This window comes from Balearica regulorum, chromosome 3 (genome assembly GCF_011004875.1).
Source record: "Balearica regulorum gibbericeps isolate bBalReg1 chromosome 3, bBalReg1.pri, whole genome shotgun sequence".
Classification (NCBI taxonomy): Eukaryota; Metazoa; Chordata; class Aves; order Gruiformes; family Gruidae; genus Balearica; species Balearica regulorum.
Window position 1 is genome coordinate 47098470 of NC_046186.1, and position 24125 is coordinate 47122594.

General features: G+C 34.9%; 1 protein-coding gene across 2 annotated transcripts in view; it reads left to right on the forward strand.

The window, feature by feature from the left end:
* The window catches only part of GRIK2 (glutamate ionotropic receptor kainate type subunit 2), a 433684-nt gene that overhangs the window by 336448 nt on the left and 73111 nt on the right, over positions 1-24125 (forward strand). For both annotated transcript variants that reach the window (XM_075747790.1, XM_075747789.1), the window contains one exon: positions 280-497. In XM_075747790.1, the coding sequence (XP_075603905.1) occupies positions 280-497 (218 nt within the window). The remainder of the gene's footprint in view (positions 1-279; positions 498-24125) is intronic.

Sequence of the window (24125 nt, forward strand, 5' to 3'; positions counted from 1 at the left end):
TTTGCAAATTGCTATAAATTTTAAAAAGGCACTGATCATTGTGTCTCCCATTACTATCTTTTGATTCCCACAGCTCCAAAAAGATCTGTCTTTATAAGTGTAATCAGTTCTTATTTTTCATTTCAATTGTGTGTGTTTGTACAAGCAGTACATGTAAGCCTGTAGCTTAAAGATTTTTTTGCACAGTGATTCCATCTCCCCACTGTGGCAAAAAGTGCTGAACACTTATTAATTGTTTTCTGTGCATTTGTTTCACCTTTCTCCCCTGGTTTTCGTTAGGTTCTGAGCTCATGCCCAAAGCCCTCTCCACCAGGATAGTGGGAGGCATTTGGTGGTTTTTCACACTTATCATCATTTCCTCGTACACTGCTAACCTAGCCGCCTTTCTGACAGTGGAACGTATGGAATCCCCTATTGATTCTGCTGATGATTTGGCCAAGCAGACAAAGATAGAGTATGGGGCAGTTGAAGATGGAGCCACCATGACTTTCTTCAAGGTAAGCTTGATATTCTGTTTGAAAAGTTCCTATATCCCAATTGTGGCGGGAAAGTTTGTGCACCTCGCTGGAGAGCAACGGATATGATTCCTATTGCTGTCAAAAGCAGCTGAAAAATCACTTTTTTGAGGATTTGCAACATAGCAAAGGAAGCAAATGCAAAACCTTTCATGGGAAATAAAAGGCAATTTCTTTGATGATTTTCACTTAAAGAATTTAATTTATAGCAGTGAAGTAGGTGAAGAAACCTGAACACTTTGCTCAGACAGATATATAGCTGTATACAAGGAGGGGTTTTGTTGGATTAGGAGTTAGAGTATCAGTTCAATAGCATTATCCTTAATTGTAGTCTTTGTTCAAGCAACTGGACTACACTAATTTGAAATATAGTGAAATGTGCTGATGGATTAGAGACAAATCTTTCTTTTTGAGCTTCATCAAGCATTTAAGTAGTACTTAAATTAGTGAGAAGTATGCATGAAGGGAGAGAGGATGGTTTGCTTCATAGCACAGAGGTGTCTCAGATCTCCCAGAGAGAGGTCTTTAACAATATTTGTCTGATCTTTGGTATATTTTGAAGACTTTTAGCTAGTCTATTCTGGTTTTATGAATTATTATGCTGTCACTTAAAGCTTTGCTGAGTCTGTTACATTGGCGTTTGAAATTAGACAAACTGAGGTCCAAGGTAACTTGTAAACTGGTGCAGAAATTGAAGAATGTGTACTCAGTTCCTCTCATCAGATTCAGACAGTACTAAATTTATTTAGATATCAAGGCTAAATAGTCACTATTTAATCTTACGACCTTAGAGCCAATCAAAGTGTACATATAGTTTTAATTTTTAAAAATAATTATAGGGCTTTCAGCTTCTGCTTGGAAATAAAAATCTATTCAACTTCAGTATCTTGGAATGTTTTAGGCTTCTTAACTTATGGCATACATTGGGAAGGTTCTGAATATTTTCCCCAGAATAATTGTTGGAAAAAGAGCTGATGAAGTTAATAGAATTAACTAATTAATTAGAGGTCTCTTTCCTGATGTCAGGAAATATGTGAAGCAGTTAAAAGAAACAGCATGGAAAGTTTAAAGACTGAGGTTTTTAAAAGAGTCAAAATGATTTAAATCTCAGGACATAAAAAGATGACACAGGGTATTTATTGAGTTACCAGAAAACACTACAGGGCTTTAATTTCATTTTTGTCTGGCAGAAAATTTTGTTCTAATTCAGATTCAAACTGTGGTCTCTAAAATATTAGCAAGCAAGTTTAAATTACACTGTCTTTCCTTCCTGTTGCCAGAAGCACTTTTCTCTGCATCTTCTTAACTTCTAGTTTTCCTTCTCCTCACCCTTAACATTCTCTCTTATTCACTGTTTTTCCTTTTTTGTATGAGTGTAATCTGTGGGGCTTTTAAGTGCATGGAGACTATTTCTCTTTCTCTGTATGTTTTTATCCTCTGCATATTAATACACTGCTCCCTTTTCTCCACAATTCTTTTTCTGCTCTCTTTCTTTTTCTGTTTCTATCCATCTAGATATATTTTCTGTTTATCTAGTATATTGTATATTGTATCCAAGAACTAGAGAGGACTTCTAATGAAATAGCAATTGTATATCCTACACAGAAGATTTTTGTTTGCAGTTGAAATAACCTAGACTTATACACAACAAAGTTATGGTGTCAGATCACATAATTTGGTATTGCTTTTACTACATTAATGAATTCTCCTTCTTCACTATGAATGAAAAAAGAGAAATCACAACAAAACACAGGAGGTCTTTATTCAGCTGATACATTTTAGGCAAATTAAGGTTTATTGTGTGGGACAAATATTTTCCAGGCTTTATGTGTGGACAGATCATGGTTAGTAAGTGAAATGCACTAATACTTATGAACTTCTGTGCCAGCTAGCAATCGAATGATTACAAATATTTTTGTGATATTTACTATCTTATCTAGTAGAATGTAAATTAATTGGTATTATTTACCTAATGAAATAGGTTCAAACTTAAGCATTAGAAGTAGCTACAACTGTTCTTGTAGTTCAGCCAATAAGTGAAAATCATGCTCAAAAAGAAAATAAAATGGAAACTATATAATCTCATTTGATTCATTCAGTGTCTGAAGCAACTTCCAGGTGGCAAGTAGAGTTTGCTTGATGTAAATGCTATTCACTAGAGCTACCTGTGTAAGGAATATAATCTAATTATATATATATATATATTCCATGAAAGATAAACAAAAGCATTTGTATACAGCCTATTATCTATTGGAGTAAAATTTCTAGTAAAACTAGGTATTTTTACCTGATGAGATTGAGTTATCAGAAAACAGAATACTATATTTCTGGTCAACACAGTATATCTGTATTTGTGTGTTTTGAAAATATACTTCTATTTTGTATAAGCAAATTGCTTCAGGAATATAATTTCCTTACATGCAGAAAATGAAAATGCAAGTAAATATTTTAAAATAAGACTGTAAGAGGAATTGCCTTAAAAGGTGCTACTAGAGTTGAACAGCTCATTGGTACAACTAATAAGTAACAATATAAAAAGCACTGAAGAGCAGGAAACTGATACAGGAAGATTAAAAACTATCAGAAAAATATCTTAAGTGACAGAAATTACACTGGATGCAGATAGTATAGCAAAGTATAGATAGTATAGAAAAGACAAGAGTTGTGTATTTTTTCTGCATTGTGTGTGGAAAAACCAGGATAAATATTCATATTTTAAACTTTCTGGTTTATCAGTAAGCTAAAGGAGGGTTTTAAATGGTATGTATTATATTCCCTGATATATAGATAAGTGAATATCAAGTAGGAAATAACACTGCCTTTTTGTATGGCATTAGGGAAACTATTAACGAACTATTGTGTCCTGTTCCGGTGACCATACTTCAAAAATATGTTTAAAATTGGAAAGGGTTCATTAAAGGTGAAAGAATGACTGTAGGTCTGGAAATAAGCATTGTAGTTAGAGGATAAAGAAGATCGGTCTGTTTAATCTCCTGGAGAGAAGGTTAAGAGGTGACTTGATCATGGTCTGTAAGTGCCTTAATGGGAATGAGACTTTTGACAGCAGATGACTGTTTAATCTAGCAGAAAAAGGCATAATGAGATCCAGTGTTTCAAAGCTGAAGTTAGGCAAATTCAGACTAGAAATAAGGTGCATATTTTTAAGAGTGAGAGTAATTAACCACTGATACAACTTATCTAGGAGTGGGTTGGATTCATCCATCACATGCAGCTATTGTGAGGAAAATAGATACAGCATAGCCCAAACATGTTACGCTTTTGATTTAGAGGCTACTCAATGAAATAGATAGCCTTCATTATGCAGGAGCTCAGATTAGATTTTAGTAGTCACCTCCTACTTCAAAAATCTCTAAGAGATTTCTTAGACTTCTGGGGGAGGTTGCACAAAGATGATTGAGAGAATACATGTATCATCTGTGTGTATGTTTTTCCTTAGCTGCTTTGTCTTGTTGTAATGAGAGTGGATTGAGTAAAACAGTGGCTTTACGTTACAACAAGAAATGAAGGCACCAGATGGTTTCCTAATGTTAAATGAAATTATCATATCTTGGTAATAGTTATTAGTTCCAATCACAGTGAAGCTTGGTAGCTGCCCATGAGACTGACAGTAATTTCTGCATAAATTATCTACATAGCAGTCCATTGAATTCTTTCTTAAAAAAACTTTGGAACCTGGCCAAAGCTGTGTGGTGCTAATACAAAGGAAGGGTGTTTTTTGAAGGAGAACCTAAATGGGAATCAGACAAACAAATTAACTGCTAGATTAAAACCTGCTAAAGTTTAAATCTTGGAGAGCACAGGGAATATATGTTGCAAAAGCTGTTAGCCTTTTGAGTCAAACACCTCTGTGAAATAGCTTCAATGAAAAAGGAGAATGCTGTCTCCAGAGGTTTATTAGGTCCTCCGGATCATTGTATGCCTCCTCATGGTCTGAGAAACATGACATAACAACTACTTTTAGAAGCAAGAAAGTGGAGGAAATTTTCAATGCTCTCTCCTCTTAATATCTACTTATCTAGTCTGAGTATGGAAAGGAAGTAGTTTTACAAGTCTGTTATATGCCTGGTGGGTCTGGTGGGCCATTTCTTTTGGGAAAAATAAAGAAAACCTTAATATTATCCAAGAATTAGAAGGAAAGAAATGTGAAAGTAGATTCTAAGCCATACCTGCTGCTGGGCTTGTAGTTTCCACTCCTGATATATGTTTTGGTGTGTCTTAATTTGTGGACTTTTTCTTAGTTATGAACTTCTCTTCCTTTGTCTTGACTGCTTTTGTCACTATTGACCCTTTTCAAGTTTCAGAAGTCTGTCTTCCTTCCTGTTTGGAATAAAATAAAAAGCCTTTATTATTTTCATGAAAAGACCTTATCTCACACTAGCTGTTCTTGGATAAAAAAGCTCAGATTTTTCATTGTTGCTGATTTCTGTGGTCTCTCGGTCTATGTTTCTCAAAATTCCATGGTCTGTTTTCTTGCTGAATGACAGTTCTGAAATTGAGAACAATGTTAATTCCACCCTGCTTCTATTTGTACCACAGTTCCCTATCCTCACACACAAAGAACTACTACAGCACATATGCTTATATATAGTCTACAATGTTAAGACTTTTTTTTGGTGAAGTTGCTGTGTACCTTTGTTTTTCTCATAATTTTTCATATCTGTACCTTTCAATGTCAGAATTTTTTTCTTTCTATGTTTTTGTACAGTGCTATGCACAATGGAACTTTTCTCAGTTATGGTTACTAGACATTTGCATACCAAATAGTAAAAAACAAAGTAATTTTTCATTCTCTAATAGCAGTAGATTAGTGTCATTACTTCTGTATCACAAATTAAAGGTCTTCTCAGCTCTCTGTGAGAGTCGTATATTTTATATCCTTGTTTTGCTGATAAGGAAGCTGAAGCACTAAAAGGAAATGCATCTTTTTCAAGATCACTTGGTGAAAGGCAGATAGGGCACTAATTCAGGAGAGCTGACTTGTATACCTTAGAATTATCTAATAGACTATTCTACTTATTTACGTTTGCTAGTTTCTTTCCTTTTCTTCTTCAGGACCTATTTTTATACTCCAGCTCTACTTTTTTACAATATCCTCCATTTCTCCCTGCACTGCTTTTTCTCCACCAAGAGCCTTTTCATTTCCCCCTCTCCCTCTCACTTTTTACCCTAGCCATTTTATTACCACCTCCCTCAGGAAATTTTTTGGGGAAACAATTCAGTGCTTAGTTTCTATCTTCCTCTTCCAAATTCTCATCCTATTGTTAAAGAAAATATCATGAATCTATACCTATACATTGCAAAATCTCAGAAGTAGTATCTTAAGGCTGAAAGAAGGAGTTGTAGGGGAATTTTCCCACTGCTTGCAACTGGAGTACAAGTGACAGATCCCGTGACATAAATTAAAGAATAGTAGAAAGAGTAAAGCTATGAATGCCATTCATTTTTCATGAGTGATGTTGGCATTGGCATGCATAGACAGTATAACTTCGGTGGGTTTTTCAAACCTGAGTTTGAAAATTGTAATAGGTAAATGATATTTATCTGTTTAATAAGTGTGCATGTACAAGCACATGTGCATATACACACATAGAACCTTTAGTTGAATGCAGCAAATAAAACATTATGAAGTTTAGCAGTGCATATCAATTATTTGGTGGAATCGAATGATGAAAGAAACACCACTTCTGAGCTTCTCAGATATCCACTGACTGACAGTGACTAATGCAAAACAATTTTTTTGAGTCCCAGCCTTGATGTGCTGATCTGGATATTGCTGAAAAATAATTGGTAGCAGATACCACAGATACATGTTGAGTTTGCTTTAAAATTATTTCACTTTTTAGATAAGTTGCATTTGAATGTAACAAATACAGACTTACACAGAAAAACAGGAGGCACTTTTGACTAAAAAGGGAATTGAAAATAAATACCATGTAATTTTTTTTTTTCCTTCTTTTTGATCATCATAGTTTTGGCCTACCTGCTAGAAACACGTACAGTTGAAATGCATTATTTCCCTTTCCCCATGTTATTCCCTCTTTGCAGGAACACCACTACTACTTTAAATGTACAAAAAAAGCAGGCACAGTTGCACACCTGTGAAGCAAGGTCTGTGGTTGCTCCATCCACTTGTAAGAACTGAATCTGCAGTGACAGAGTGTGTGAGAATGAGATATGGGCTTTGTCCAGAGACCTCAAAACACCTCTGCCTCACTGAGTTCTAGTTATTTCTTTAAAAGATCAAGGAAGCTAAGTAGAGGTAGGTAGGTTAGATGATGCATTAACACAGATGAGCAGCAGTGCATTTGAATTCTAAATAGAAGAAATTCAGATAAATTTGGTACCATTAAGTTCTTTGAGGTGAACTGTCTTTCTTTTGAATCTGAGGGCAGAAAGCAGAACTAATTCGCTTAAAGAGCCTCATTCCAACCAACTATCTAGGTGCTGGGACAAAGTGACTGAAATGATTTTATGCTGCCTTGACCCTTTCCCTTTCTCCGGGGTTGTCAGAGCCATTACTGTTTCTGCAGTAAATAAGAGCATATGTTTGGCTGTCTGTTGCATCTCAGTGCTGAGGCATGAAACTAAAAATATGTGGAATGTGGTAGAAATCCACTACCTTTGCATCCTTGCCTTTGTCCGTGCCCATGACTTTTCCCTTTCCACATTCCCCATTCCTTATACCTTTTTCCCATGTTCCTACATTATGGGATGAAAAATATGAATACAAGTGCTAGTCAACTTTTCATTTCTGCAAAGATTTATACTGCATTATGCCATATATCAAGATAGTAAGCACTCTTAATAAGCTGCTGGATAACATGTGGTATTCATGAATAATAATGCTCCAAAATCGCAGGATTCATATTTATCATTTACACCTGTCTTCAGCTACAGCTCTTAGAAAGCAATGAAACATGTACAAATGCTTTTCAGGGTCCTCTCAGAGAAATAAACATAAATTTCTAGTGAGAACAAGATTAGTCATTCACAAAATATTGAATTAAATAGTTAACTTATGAATTGGGTCCCCACTAGTTATTTTTTAAAGGAAGTTGAAGAGAGACATCAAAAGTAAATTAAAAGTTGGCATTAGGAAAAACCTTCTTTGTCTTTGTATCAATTAATATTTTCCACAGCTCAGCATCTGTTTCTGCCTTACCCCAAATATTCATAGGGGAAAAAGTTTTATGCTAATCTCCTCACAGAACTCTCAGGAGGGCTAAACTATGTAAAGCCTATCTGGCTTTCCTGTTCCATAAGTATTTCTCAGGGTGAATATAATGTAGAGCTAAGATGAACATACCAGCAAGAAGCTGACATTTGTATTATTTTTCAAAATTGCAAATGCAATATGCATTAATTAGTGCACGTGCATTAATGATCCATACTGTTGGTAAATGCTGGAGTTTTGATAAAGCTGGTCTTAGTGTATAAGGTATGGTAAAATATAGCAAGATCTAATTGCCACTTGGATAGAAACACAGGATAAAAGAAATCAGAGCCCAGAGGGGGAAAAAATTACTAATTAACTGTACTTTTGTCTGTAGAAAGTTAAGCCTGATATAGAAATATTATCCAGACTGCACTTTGGGTCCTAAATTGTGTCAGGATTTTTTACTAGCAAAAGACAAGAATTTCTACCAAATATAGCTGATTCAGAGCAATGTTCTAATCTAGATATGTGAAATATCATTTTTTTAGTTAAAAGAAACCCATTCAGTCTTTTTTTTTTTTTTTTTTTTTTTTTTGAGATTACGTAGTGTATACCTCTGAAGACAAGAAAAGTAGGGGCTTTTTCCTTTGAAGTTAGATGGAGTTTAATCACTACTAATCACTGCACATTTCTTCTGGTTAAATCTCTCAATAGCTTTCTTGCTGTGGTTTTTTGGGATCAGCTTAAGCCAGTCTAACTGTGAGTAGTCCAATCTCTCCCCCTGTCTTCAACCTCAAGCTCTATTGGCTCTACATGCCATGGGGCTGGGGCAAGAGTCAGTCAAGGTTTCTGATCCAACTGAAAATGTTGCATGTTTACTCTTCAGTTGTGAAGAAAGCTGCTCTGGCTAGAATGCTAGAACTGATGCGAGAGGAGTTGATGGTGTCCCTTTCCATGGCAGGGTGATCTTATGCCACCCTGCTAAATGTGAAAGCCACTGGGAATTCACACTCTGCAGGAAGTGAGTTCTGTTGCCTAGACATTTGGAGGTGTGAGGATGAGAAAATCAACAGCAGTGTAAATGCTGATTCTTCCAGAATGTATGTTGTCCTTATGTACTATTGTAGGTTTTGTCTTAACTTGTAAGCTACTTTGTTTCCTTTCTCTCACCTGTGTGCTTCACTTTCCCGCCTCTTTGGGGCCTGTAATGGCACTGACAGGATCAGTTGTAAGGGAATGACTGAACTCTGGGTTCTGAGCATAAATTTGGTTGCAAGACTTTTTCCTCAGAAATGCATAACCTAATTGCTACCTACACTTATCACCTTTCTCTCCTTCTCCTGCTGCTTTCCTCCAGGAGACAGGGCAAGAACACTTCCTTTTTCTCTTTTCAGCTTTTTTATCTTTATGTCTGTATTTAGATCATGAGTAAGGTGAGAAAGAGAACTGAACTAGATCATAGAGAAACCTGCAACTGCAAACAGCAGTCTGTATAAAAGACTTCAGAGTTAGGGTTTGTTCAGGAAATTGACAATACATCTGAGAACATCAGTCTGAAAAAAAAATAATCATCTCGTTTTTCAAAGCAAATAGATCTATCACCAAGTAGCCATGTAAAGTTTGCAGATTTGATCTGTGACTCATTCTGGGAATGTGATTCAGAAACAATTCTCCAGAGTGAACTGTCTCTAGATTTAGCTAGTTTTGTGTGAGATCCTGCCACATGAGCAACCTTCAGTGTTGAGTTCCTGCCTACTGAAGCAGCCTGAAAGCCTCTGTTCATTAGCAGAGGTGAACTCTTGGTTCCGCCTTGTCAGTTTGTATGTGATACTACTGAGGTGTTGTCCAACTGCATTAACATTGTTTTCTGTAGAGAAATATTTCCAGTGCCAGAATTGTCCTGGATACCACCTAAGTCTTTACTGATGATTTTCTACTCCAGAGTTATTCATTACTTCAAATGGAATGCTTATTGAGATTGGTTAAACCATCCTTTTTGCAATACACCTATGGGAATAATTACATAAGCTTTATTGGATATGGATGCCTTTTAAGCATTTTTCAGTATCCATGCATTAATTGAACTTGTATGTGATGTATTCAAGATCTTAATCTGTACATAAATAGGTAATATAGATTACCAACTTATATAAAAAAAAATATATACTAAACGATGCTTTAGTATCATAGCATCATTTAGCTTGGAAAAAACCCTTAAGACCATTGAGTCCAACCATTAACCTGACACTACCAAGTGTCCCTAAGCACCACATCTTCACATCTTTTAAATACCTCCAGGGATGGTGACTCAACCACTTCCCTGGGCAGCCTGTTCCAGTGCTTGACAACCCTTTTGGTGAAGAAATTATTTCCTAATATCCAATCTAAACCTCCTCTGGTACAATTGGAGGCCATTTCCTCTTGTCCTATCATTTGTTACTTGGGCCTGGCCATCCTACCATTTTTTTACCCAGCAAAGAGTACACCTGTCCAAGCCATGAGCAGCCAGTTCTTTATGATCAGAGTAGCCTACAGATCAGAGGATTATCTGCCCATGAACATGTTGAACCAAAGATAAGCAATATATTTCTTAGTATTTTTTTATTTGCTCAGATATGGCATGTGATCTTTCAATTTACTCATCAATTTATTATATAGGAAGTTATGATTTGTTTGTTTGAGTTTTTTTCCCACATCTTAAAAGCTGAGACAGTCACTTATAATAATGGTGATGACCATAAATAATATGTTCTTTTATGCTGAATTTGACATAAGTTCTCATAATAGATATTTAAATGTAATTGGCAACCAAAATCCAGATAAGTTATTATGTGAATTCTGTTGTGAATCATTGTGATTTGAGGGGAGGATGAGAGCTTTTATTATATTAACACGTACTATTAGTAAACTATTATTTCTACTTAGAAAGTAGGCATTGTGAAAATTAACACATGTAATTAACACAATTAAATGTAGCATCACTTAGCTTAAAATATTTGTATTTGAGTAGTCTATCTTTGCATTTGACAACTGAAATCAGCTCACCCTCAATGAGCTATAAAAAATAGCAAATATCCTGGAGGCCTTTGAAGACTTGAGTCTTTTGGTCTGTCTTTGAAGAACTCTTACTTTCTTGTGCAACAGAAGGCCAGTGGTAACACAGAAACTTCTGTTCCTCTTTCCATTGCTCTCACTGTCTTTCTGTTTCTCTTTCATTTTATGTTTTTTGATACAAGAGACACCTTTCTTGACTTACGAGGAATTTTCCATAACTCTTAAGAAACTTGAGTATGACACGTCTGATAGAAGTTTCATGTACTCTTTCATACATTTCCACTTTCTAAAAAAGGAAGATGCATCCCTAAAGGAACTTTCTGTGATGAAGGACTAACACCAAATATATTCTGTGATTTGTTGGGAGGGCTGTCTAGCTCTTCTTTCGCCCTTTTACCTTATCTGGCAAAGAAGCTCTGAGAATAGGTCCTTTGATACTAGAATTTCTAAGTCTATTGAGGTAGTTATAATTTCAGTGTATTTTTATTCATGTTGAATTGCTGAGAAATTTAGTCAAAACCAACAATTTGGTTCCTTAATTTATTTTATGGCTACACCTAGTATTTCTGATGCAGCTTTTGTTCCTTGAAGTACAGATACGCTGAGCACAGTTTATTACAGATATGCAATCCAACAATCATATTCTAGTCAAGGGTTTTCCTACACATAAAATCAGAATTTAGCAGAGGAAACACTGAAATTTCAGTTATAGCTTCTTCTTCCAGTCACAGATGCCTCATACAAGAAATCTCTCTTCTGAAATTAAGGAGGTTTTTTTTTTTTTGTACAGCCTGTTCATAATGAAGAAGATTTGGTTGTCTCAGTGGCCATCTTATCAAATTAGATCATCAAAGATGAAAGGAGGATTCAAGGGAAACTATAAGTCTCATCTCATAAGCAGTATAGAGGCCATTATTTTTTATGTTCTTATTCAGCTAATAATGGATTTCTGGATTTATTGACAATATAGAGCTTGATATCTAAATACTCTAAATAAATTTCTTAAAACTTCCACAAAATATTAAGACACTTAGTCTTACTTTTCATATCTTCAATTTTCTTTTCGGAAATATAGAATTACTTTGATAAGTTGAATCTCTATCTTTTAGTGGAATAAATCTAACAACAAAACCACTAGAACCTACAAATGTTGCACTTGTAATATCATGTGATTTGACATGTTTTTTGTTATTTTTCCATTTATTGACATTAGTGGTGGAATCAAGTAATTGAAAACCTTCTGTTACTATGTATTTGTCATTCAAATTTTTAATATTCTATTTTCTTACACTATATTGCATTACACAAACCCTATTTTAATAATATTATCAACTATTTATGTAGCTAGTTTCACTTCATAAGTAAAATGTGTAACAAAGGTAATTTATTATTCTTTTATAGATATAAGAATTGTAAAATGAAGCATGACATCCCTAAAATGATAATGACTAAAACCAAGAATAAGGTCTATCCCTGAAGTTTCTCAAAATGTGTAGAGTAGGACTGTATTATCTATAGATTGGTAAATTGGTGGATTGGTAAAGAAAGAATATCAACTGTTGAGTGAGACAATTTAATAGGAACACGTAATAAGATCATGTGTTTTGGTCTCAGCCACAAAACAGACCCCCTCAGATTATTTGTTTTACTAGGAAAGATGTAGTTTTTGAAAAATGTAGGGCAGGTTTCTCCTCACTCCAAAATGTCAATACCTGCTCTCCTCTCAAGAAGTCATCTAGTTGCCTTTTATTGGCACTGGAAAGAAACTGAAAGGCACCAGAAAACAGTTCTTCCGTACTACCTTAAGTAACTGTCCTAGAAGGACAGTGTTCTCGAGAGTCACAGAACTTTTCCCATTGGCTATAGAGAAGCTTAGATTAGTACCTTGGTCTAGATTTTTTAATGTGTACGTGGCTACAATTATGTAAGGTGAATCTTATACAATTTCTGGTTACTGTGTTACTAGGCAACTTTCATATACATATAAACTGCAGTATGACTGTAGGGAGAGGCTGTGATTAAAAAATATCTAAGTATGCAAATTGATTAATTTTACAAAGAATAATACAAATAATACTAATTCCATAATAAAACTGTCTGACTTAACTAGCTCCGTGGGGATATTTATCTTATTTTAGATTATTGGTTTAAAGGCTGTGAAGAGTTTCTTTTCTTACATGTTGGTACTGAAATGAATACAAAACAGAGAAAAATAAAAATAAGCCAGTGATTGTAAAAACCCGTCTTTCAAAAACAAAAGTAAAAATAAAAAAACAGTAAACCCAATCTGCCATTTTGCTTTGCTCGTGTGATTCCATATGCTTGATCATATCAGAATTTGAGTAGATTTATCCTCCACCAGCAGGGCAGATGTTGCTGTGTCAACTGCTGTATAGCTTGTCATATTTTTACATTCATAAGTCAAATTAATTTTTTTTTAAATTAAATTAGGGTGACAGATGCAGGTTTTTGATGTGTGCACCAGTAACGTGTTTGCATTTTTTGCATATTTTGTTGGAAGAATGTGGTAATCTTGACATATTCTATGCCAGAATTTTCATGGAAACTTTAAATTGAAGGATACAGTTCAGCAAATTGGGTCAAGTGAATTATTAAAGCTCAGTAGGCGTTAATCAAGAAATGAAAAATCTGAGAATATATACAGATTGCAATTTCTAAAACCACTTCAAGCTCCAAACATTTTTATGTTGTCATCCTCTAAGATAATATATGGACTTCCAAAATTGTGATATGCTTTAGTTGACAACTGTTAGAGCAACTCTTAATGGATTTAGAGGAAAGGGACAGTTGTTTAGAGTTGTTTGTTTGTTTTTCCTGGGTTAAAAGAGAATAGCAAGAATAAGAAATCGAAAGAATTGGCATAGTAAATTTTTAGAACATGGAATCACCTTTAAGCCTGAAGGTGACAACACTGCAGTTATTGATTCCTGTTTCTTTAGTTGTATTTAGTTGTATTTAGTTCTATTCACATGTTTAGGTTTCTGCATGCATATGTAGGCTGATACAGCAAAGCTAACAACCTTTTTTACAGAAAAAATAAAATTTGCCCACATCCAAAACAAACTATATCCTCTAACAGATTCTGAATCATTAATTCTCTTTTGCAAATTTTATTATTCTATACTTTGGGGCTTCTTGGTAAGAAGGTGAAACAGGGAAAATGATTAAAGCTAGACTAGACTAGACTAGATGAGACTAATTTCATTTGGAAGGGACCTACAATGATCATCTAGTCCAACTGCCTGATCACTTCAGGGCTGACCAAAAGTTAAAGGAAATTATTAAGGGCATTGTCCAAATGCTCTTAAACACTGTCAGGCTTGGGGCATCGATCACTTCTTTACGAAACTTGTTCCAGTGTTTGAAAGCTGTCTTAAAAATTGTTAAAAATCATGATATCTGACACAACATTTTGAAGTAAGAATTTTGAAGTGGATTATTTAGAGACTAAAGTAAAATGTATAAAGAAATCTTTATTAGAGTGTAATGTAAAATACATACAGAAATCTTTATATAGTGTTTTAACTATATTGTACCAAAGGCATTATATGTCTCTGTCTTTTACACTTTTAGGCTATATTTTTAGTAGTAAATAAAATAGGCTAGGACCATTTTTAAAGTTAAGGTCACTGGGCTAAAGTCTCTTTTCCATCAAAATTAGGTGATCATGCACAAACACCCTGTTAGGAACAGTCTTTGGTATGTACTTGACACCTCCTGAGCTATTATCTTGGGATGGAGCCCAGGTATCATTTGGGAGGTTATTCCTTAGGACAGGCCAAAATTGTTGCAGGCCCCATGCTAACAGATGGTATGGACAACTGTGGGCCTCTGTCTTGGCCCTGTTTTATTAACTGTAATAGGTGAATCGTGTCTTGATTTGGATATAAGTCAGCGATAATCTTTAGCAGTTTTGCTAAAATATTGTCAATAGAATGAATTATGTCTGATTCTACTCTTTAGTAGAAAAGCTGACTGAAGAGGTGAATACTTTTTTCTTTTCTGTCCTGCTCCCAAGTAAATTTCTTTTTGTTATTTACTTGTATTGGCTGAACTTAAAGCAAATCAGTTGTGGGAGTAACCTGTTAAAATATTTGCACAACCTGAAAATCCTGACTTGGATCGATCTCCTTATTTTTTTTTTCTATGCTTCTTTCATAAATAAATTCCCATTGATTTCAGTAGGTATTATTAGGTATTTCAATAGCTTTGTGAATCTAGGCTTAAAGACATACAAGGGAAAAAAAAAAAAAGAAAAAAAAAGAGGTAATTCCAAGTAAAACTGTATACAGGACCAATTGTGGCCATTTAAGCTTAAAGAATCTGCAGTTTCACAAAAAAAAAAAATAAAAAATCAACAAACCAACAAAAATCCCCCACAAACGAACAAACAAACAAACCCCCCACTTAGATGTTACACATCCAGAGGCTTGACTAGAGAAAAGCCAAAGTAAAATGCAAATAAACCACCAATGGTTTAATAGTTTCAGTCTGTTTGAAACCAAAATATTGTGTTTGATCTTTAATTTAAATATGCAGTGCTTTTCTTTTTGTCATGCTGGTGTTTCCCACAGTATTATTAATGAGGACTATCAGATAATTTATATTACTTACCATTTTAATTTCAAATGAAATATTTCATTACTGTAATATGTGTCAAGACGAAATTATTTAATTTTACTTGAAAAAAGAAACTTTGATGTCTTTATAGTCAAGGACAGCAAAACAAACATACTCTTTGTTCTGATATTCTCGAATGTGCATTACTGATTTGTAAATATATGTTTGGATCATATTTTAAGTGATGACTAATTTCAGGCTTATCTCCATAGTGAATACCATGTATTTTGAGATGGATTTGTTAAGTGGGACCCAGAATGACTCCTCATTTGCTTAAAAAATTCAAACCCAGATCTACTTTGCATAATTTTACATAGGCAATGGCTCAGTATAAAAGGAACAAATGCTCTTCTTCTCCACATACACACATATAAATGATGACTACATGTTTGTTTGCATAATTTGCACACAGCATTTCCCCTGAAGGTATAGGAAGCACACTGCTATTTTACTGCACTCCTTTTGTTGAAGAGGAAGTGGTGTCATTGAATAGAATTGCCTCATCAGACACTCTACAAAAGTGCCAAGTTGTAGCAATCAATAGGGAAATAGCAGATGTGAAGGTTAGTTGGCATCAAAGAATATGAGTGGAAGACTTTCCTATGGGAAAGAAAGTGCTTCATTACACTTTATCTATACTAAGAATATTGGTTCTATCAAGCTTTCAGAAAATTAGAATATGATGGCTTTCATGACTCCAGCTCTGAAAGAGTCACTTTAACAACAGTTAAAAAGTTACATAGATATCCATCTAGGGAACTACACTAAGTGACCAGGATTTTATTAGTTATAAACTGGAGTGTTGCAATTGCTTCTTTCTCTGAAGAAAGCAGATCCAGTGCTATGACTCTGGGATAAGAATTGGCTCCCTGGGTGATAACTATATTATAGATGAGTGTAAATGCTGCCTTTGGAGCATGAAACAAACATGTTATCGTTTCTCTAGAGCATAAATATTTAAAGACTTTTGTTTGGAAAGTTCCTTGTTTTGGGGCTAGTTTGGATATTTCTATTTGTTCCTTTTTCTGAACAGTATAAGCAACTTTTCAATGTTTGTCCACACAGGAACTGCTGCAGAAAACCTGAGTTTCAATACATCAATCAAGTGGATGCTCTTTAGAGAGATTGTCCTACAGGGAATGGCAAAACTGGAGAGTCAGTAGACAGAGTGATGTTGAGCTGGCAAGTCAGTGGATCATAGATAGTATTTGTCAGTATGAGAGCTTACAGTTGCTGATAGCAGTTGAATGCTTTTCTGAGCAAGCTGTAAAAAGGAGCAGGTGTTAGTGAGGATAGAATACTTGGAGGGAAATATTCACTGATGGATGATTTCATTCATTCACCTTGCAAACTTGTGAGATACTTTACTTTCAAGAAGGTGAATTAGAAATTTTGTGTGCTTGAGACTGAACATGGGGGGCTTTGCCTTAAAAAAAAAAAAAAAAAAAAAAGCCCAACTCCTTAATCATATATCTTTCTCTAAGAATACACTAGTTACAGGGATGGATACACGTTCCTTATAAAACATTGAAGCAATTTTCTCACCTCACCAATCTCTAACTTAAAATACTGTTTATTGGAAGTTCTGCCTCTAGTCTGCTCATTTAATACTTAGAGCAAATCATATTTATTGGCAATGTGGAGGAAGAGTCAGCATTAATTATCTAAAAGCGCTTTTCTCATTGAAATCCAGCATGGATTGAAAATGAATTGTCCCTGGTTCCTTGAGCTATGTTCACACTAATAACCAAATAAATGCACTAGTGCACACACTGAATCGAAGGCTGCACTGACAGTTTAGATATTTAGTGCCAGAATGGAATTTGATTTGCTGAGTAATCCACAGTGCTTCAACTTCCCGTGCCTCCAAAGTTCACAACAAGGGGCAGAGCTGAGGGCTTTGACATTAAGAGCTTAAATGAACATCACATGGTATCTGTCGAGATTGCTCTTTTGACTTAGAATGCTGTGTAATGACATTTACAAGCAAGATGCTTCTGCCTCCAGTGCTTACAGATGTGTTTGGCGACAAGAGAAAATTATTTTGCTTTTGGCTTTAAAGTGAAGCTGAGGCATTCCTGTAGCCCAAGTAGCCCAAGACCAAATATTTTGTACCTCAATAAGCATAGCCAAAAGCATCATAAAAATCTGTTAAATCATCTCCTATCTTTTTGTGGTTTTGCTGCTCTCAAACAACAATTTATCAAAGCAAGCAAAACAGAGATAGCAATAAAATTTAGAGCTGTATCTAACATGTGAAGTCATTTACAACCTGGACTTTATTAGGGTCTTATTTTAGGTAGTAAATCTGTATTAGTAATGGAGAAAATAACTTTATTTAACTACACTGAAAAAGTTAAATGTCAGCTTCTTGAAGTTATGAAAAACTTTGTTATGAAGTTTTGAAGAACTGGAGGCTGAAATCTTCAGCCTTCTTAGTCTAATATGAGTGGACGCGGGCAAAACTTTTTTTCTATTGCTTTATTACAATGTTTCTGTACCTGCCCAAAAGCAATGACATATCCTTTCAGCCAACCATATCTCCTGTGTGCACTGAGATTCAGGGTCAAGTTTATCTGTGAGTGACCTGTGAGTGAGTACTCTGACAGCTATTCAGCCAGTCTAAAATCTGTTCCTTTAATCAAGGTTGTTTGAGAAGTCTAATGACGCCTCTTGTATATTTTTAGTTCACTTACTATATCTCTTTCATCAAAAGCACTGATTATCGTAGTTTTCAGAGTGGGAAAATATGGTGTGAATAAATGTAATATGGTGCATATTCTCTAACTGTGTTTGCATAAATCCCATTAAAATTAGCATTTTGCAAGCTATTATAAAAAAAATAGAAAAAAAAGAAAATCCCTATAGACCAAGATTAGTGACAATATTTAATTGTCACTACAGGTAGGTGTCTTGTTTATTAAATATTACGATTTAGCTAATTAGACTATACAAACTGATTATTTCTCACTGTAGGTCTCCTGACAGTTTTCTGAAAACAATGAGCATTTTAATTGATTACCAAAACAATAAAGTCAAAAGAATTAAGTTAAATTTCTTTTCCCCAGGAACTACATGTTTGCAGTAAAAGATTAGGAATAGAGCTGCTTCAGAGCTCACCTGCAAGAAACTTAACACAGGGATACAACCAGGTGCCATGAAGAAAAAAGTTTATTGGAATAATCTGATTCTGCAGTTAGTGTAGGATAACTTTTTATCATAAGACTGAATCTAAGAAAATATTTTCATAATCCTGTTCACTATCAAAACAATTGTATCAGGTGAAACTTTGTACAGTTTACTAAGGACAGTGGTTTTATTGCTGTCTTTTTTTTTAGCCCTGAAAATTGTATCCCTATGTAACTAAGTCCCAGTGAATTGTGCTGAAAGTTTCCAGTTAAATAGGTAGCAGGTCATTAATTTGTAATTGTAGCTTTCTATGTACAGTTACCAAATGTTCTTTTCTCTGAAATTTTACTTAAACTAATACATTCAGAAATCCACTTTGCCAGAATGTTTTCTGCTAAATTGGTCACTAGAAAATACATGAAAATTTGCTGCAGGATGTTCACAGATTATTGATGCAGAAATATACAGAATGAACACAGCAGTGTTGTTGCTGGTGCCATCAAACACACACCATTAATAAGTTTGGGGTATTATTAAATTCACTGTATTTTACTGAAGCAAGGAACTAACAGCAACTGGGATTTGAAAGATCTCAAGGAACATATAGATTCTTTTATATGTTAATTTATACTTACGAGGCATAGAATAGCGGTAGAACATCTGCTGAGCTAATTTCCTTCCCCTAGCTCCTTTGTGGCAACTACTGAATCACATCACTCCTTTTCAATTAATAACGTTCAGCTCTGTCTTCCAGCTGTCTTTGCGGTCTTGATTGCTCCAGGTCAGTTTGGTCTCTTGAGACATTCTGAAAACTGTATTCTTAAAGTAGAGCTAATGCTTGTGAGTAATTGTGCTTTAAATTCTACTATTACAGAAAATTATTTTAGTTCTACTGTACTGTAAAAAATAAAATACTGTACACCAATGCACCTTTTCCTGAAAATTGTATCTTGTTCTCTCATCTGTTTACAAGACAATTATACCATGCTTGTTCCTGTGTTAACTTCAGAGACTTGCAACTCAATTACCGGCTAACTATTGTATTATTGCGCTAATAGCTCCTGTTGTGGGTTTTTAGTTTGATTGGTTTTTACTATCTTATATTTGTTTGTCTCCAATATCCTAGGCACTGTATTAATGTGGATGTACGTTAAAGCCATAGTGCAACTGATATAGTTAAAATCTGGGTGAAATTAGCTATGTGCTGCAATTCATAAAAGGCACAGAATCCTGAATGGAATCCCTGCCATTCACATGATGAGATGATAAGAGGCAGTAGATGCTCTGAAGCATCAGTGATTTAATTTTCTTGTGGTGACAAGACTTTCCCTTTGCAGTAGAATCCCACATGTTAATGTGATGATCTGGTTACCATTTTCTGCAATAAACAAAGTTATTCAGCTTTCACATGTCCAGACATCTTCCTGTCATGGAAAGCTTTTTTCTGCATGGGCCATCTGGGGTTTTAACAGCTTGCTTGCCTCCAGCTCTTCTGGTTACTTCCTCAGCTTTGTATTAATGCAGTGAAGTTTGTACATGCTCAGTATACAGAAAATATAGAACTGTTTTATTAAAGAGACAGTACAAAAAACCACCTCCAATCTGTATTAAAGAGACTGTACAAAAAAGAAAAGAAAAAAATAAGGGGGCAAACAAAAATAATCAAAACAACTAACAAAAAGACCCCAAAACCCCCAATAACACCCAAACCAGGAAAACAAAACAACCCCAAAACCCAAAAACAACAAAAGACAAGACATGAAGTAAGTTAAGATTAACACTTAACTGGTGTGTGGCACCCTGAACCTATAACTATTTAATCAATATCTTAATTAAACCAGACTCTGACCAGAAAATCTGAAATTTGGATCTTAGTTTTGAAGTTGAAAGCTGGAGAGGGACTGTTTACAAGGGAATGTAGTGATAAGATGAGGAGTAATGACTTTAAGCTGAAGGAGGGTAGGTTTATATTAGATATTAGGAAGAAATTATTTACTGTGAGGGCAGTGAGGCACTGGAACAGGTTGCCCAGAGAAGCTGTGGATGCCCCATCCCTGGAAGTGTCCAAGGCCAGGCTGGATGGGGCTTTGGGCAACTTGGTCTAGTGGACCATGGCAGGGGGGTTGGAACTTGATGATCATTAAGGTCCCTTCCAGCCCAAACCATTCTATGGTTCTATGAAGTTCATGATACATGGAACTATCCTATTGAATCTAACTTAAAATATGCACCTTTATGTTCACAAAGTCTACTTTCTGTCTTAAACCACCACAAAACCCAAAGGAATCAGGTTGTATGATTTTCTAAATATTGCAGTTAGCAAAAATAACAAAGAATCAAAATCTAAATTAAAAAAAAAAAAACCCCAAACATTCTGCCTTAGAACTTTTTTTTTTTTTAACAAATCCAACTTACTTTCTCTTCTGTTCCCATTGATGTTTTGGTTTGGTGTTTTTGGCATTTGTTTGGTTTTGGTTTTAATTTGAGGCAAAGTTTACTTCTGAGCAAAATTTACTCTTCCATGCTGACTGCAGTTCACAGAAATAATTCCCTGAAACAAAGTATGGTCAGTGTTGTAAATCTTTGAGTCTTATTCTTTCAGGTAGATTTGCTGTTTAAATTTTTATCCCTGTTAACCAGGTTAAATTACCTGAAGTTTTCAAATTTCTCAAAAACTTTCTGCTTCTTTCAGATGTATAAATGTTAGTTTTTATTTAAAGATGTGCTAATATGAAGGGATGGACTGTCCTCACTGAAGTTTAATTGATTTCAAATTAAGGGAGGAATTTCCCTGCATTTACAAGGTTACAGAGCTGGTTTCAATTTTTTTTTTTTCTAAAAGGGATGATAAGATTAATGAAAAACAATTGCATTTTTAACAATATAATCTTTGAGACAAGAGTTGCCTCTTAGGCATTATATTAAAAATAAACAGTTTCAAGTGAAAAGGGAACTATCCCATCTCTTTAATTGCTGTGATCAGCATCATCCTCCTTAAATGCTTCAATTTTCTCACTGCTTTTCTTTCCTAATGCTATATTTATAACAGTATAGTTTTATTTGATAGGCTATAGGGTTCTTTTAAAACATTGATGTGCACTTATTTAAATGTGAACGTTTCTTATTACAGTTTTATACTCTAAAGGTTATATGTAGCATTGAAACAAAATTTATTAAATTTGTTTGAAAAGCTATTTTCAGACTTCACTGTCTCAGCTGATTTCTTTGCTTTTTATTCCTGAAAAGCAAATGTAATTAGACCATTCTAGAACCTGGTTTCTTGAAAAATTATCATAAAACTAGGAAGATTGAATTGTAGAAGCACACACAACCTATAGTACAATATATTTTATGTGTGTCCTATGTTGTCATGCTTAAACTTAAAAATTGATTATTCAGGCTCAGTTATATTTTTCAGACAATAAAGAAGAAAATTCCCACATTCAGGTGTGCAGCATTGAAGTTTATCAGATTTCTGCCTAGAAATAGTTTTAATAGTTTTAAGGAGGAGTTACACTTATCAGAAATTTAAAATAAGCTGGATATGTAAATATTAATAATAGTGCTGGTTTTGAAGTGCTTTCAGATAATTTGACATAAACAAAATGATTATTACTTTCTTAATGTTTTTATCATGTCATATTTCCTCAGGGTTTTTTAGTGCATGACTACAGCTGGTGATATAAGCCTGTAAAAAAAAATAAACCTATTATTTTTAAATCGCAGCTGGTGGAACTACCACAACAGGTCTTTAATGTTGATTCCACCCCAACAGCAGGACTCCTCTGTTGGACATTATTGTAAAGACGTAACATCTATGTTATACCTTTCCATCTGCCTGGCATTGATATTTATCACAGACAGCAGAGAAGTAAGTGCTTATTAGGTGGCCCTAGATCAGAACAGTACAATCCCTTTTAAAGTTCAGAGAGAACACATCTTTGTGATTATTAGGTTTCAGGTCTGAGGTTTAGGAGTGGGATTTTATTCGTCAGAAAGTTTCTCTTTAAATTAAGTACTGTGAAACTACATGCAATGTTTTTTCCTCATTATATTTCTAATCTCTGTGATCCCTTTGTGTTATTTCTGCACAGTAATGAGGTTGTTAAATACAACTAGACCTAACCCTAAGCCCTTTGGTTGCTTATGCTGAGTCATCTGTCATTAGTCCTATGGTCCTTTTGTTTTAAGTTCTTTTGTTATGGTTTAAAGCCATCAAAGCCATGGCTAAAAGTAATTATTTTAATTTATTATGAATTTTATGAGACGTTGATGGTTAGTTTGACATTTACTCTGGCTTCCCAACAACTGTCTCATAGCCTAATCTGGTCCTTCCTTTGCTTCCAGACCACAGAATAGTCAATTGTTATTCTCTTTTAGATCCTGATTTGGTAGGAATTATCCAAGGCAAATAACATATGGTTAGTGATATCCTACAATATGCCATTCTTTACCTCGCACACATTCACAGATTGGTAGGGGTTGGAAGGGACCTCCGGAGATCATCTAGTCCAACCCCATGCTAGAGCAGGTGACTTCATTTCATTCCAGCCCTTAGGAATGTTTGACAATATCTAAAATTCGTATTTATGCAAGCAACAAATAAAATCTGCCTTGAATTAAGATAAAAAATATAATTATTTTTATTCTCTGCTTTTTTCGGTGGAGACGATGAGGGGTGGCAGATGGCCACATAAAAATCTGTTTGGACCTAATGACATATTTTCCCACTGGATAAAATTGAGAAGAATCTCTGTGAGGTGAGAGGTGTATGGACAGTGAGAGTGCTCAGCATCCCTTATTTCCTCATCCTATTCCAGTCTTGCTGTGTAGGGAAAGTATCTTATCCTTGCAATTTAAAGGTCTCAGAAAAGCAGTTTCCAACAGAAAAAAATATTTCAATGGAAAAAATCTTCAGTTTAGTAGGCATTGCTATCAGATTCCTCTGGATGAATTTATCTGAAGTCACTCATCTTTGTCCATGTCATTCATCTTGCCTGGTTTCCAAAGAGAGATGCCAGTCATCCAACCTGACCAAGTCTTTTAGTTCACTTCTGTAGTTAGTGTAGGATCGGGATAGCTGGCAGAATTGTTCTCTGGAGATAACGTCTCCTCTCCTCTCCTCTCCTCTCCTCTCCTCTCCTCTCCTCTCCTCTCCTCTCCTCTCCTCTCCTCTCCTCTCCTCTCCTCTCCTCTCCTCAATATAATGTGATAGTCTATGAATGTCTTAGCTTAGAAAAGGTGAGCAACTTTTAAAGATCTAAAGCAAGCAGCATGATTTTCTCTCTAAATATATTTTTATTCCATTTTCAGTGTTATTTTCATTCTAGAATTGTGTTCATACTTTTTGAAGTTTGGAAAGTTTATAAATACTCTTTTACCCCTTTGAGGTATATGCCAGTTGTATACCCCACCTATGTTCTTTAAGAATTTAGATATTCCATGTCCTCTTTCTTGTGCTCTCTTCTAGAGGATCAAAATTTTATCTTTAGTTTTGCTGGTTACCAACTCAGTCTGTAAGAATTGTTAAAACCATACCATGCCATATTAATCTCTGTTTTAAATATATTGTCCAAGTACTAACCAGAACCAAACATGTTTTTCCTATA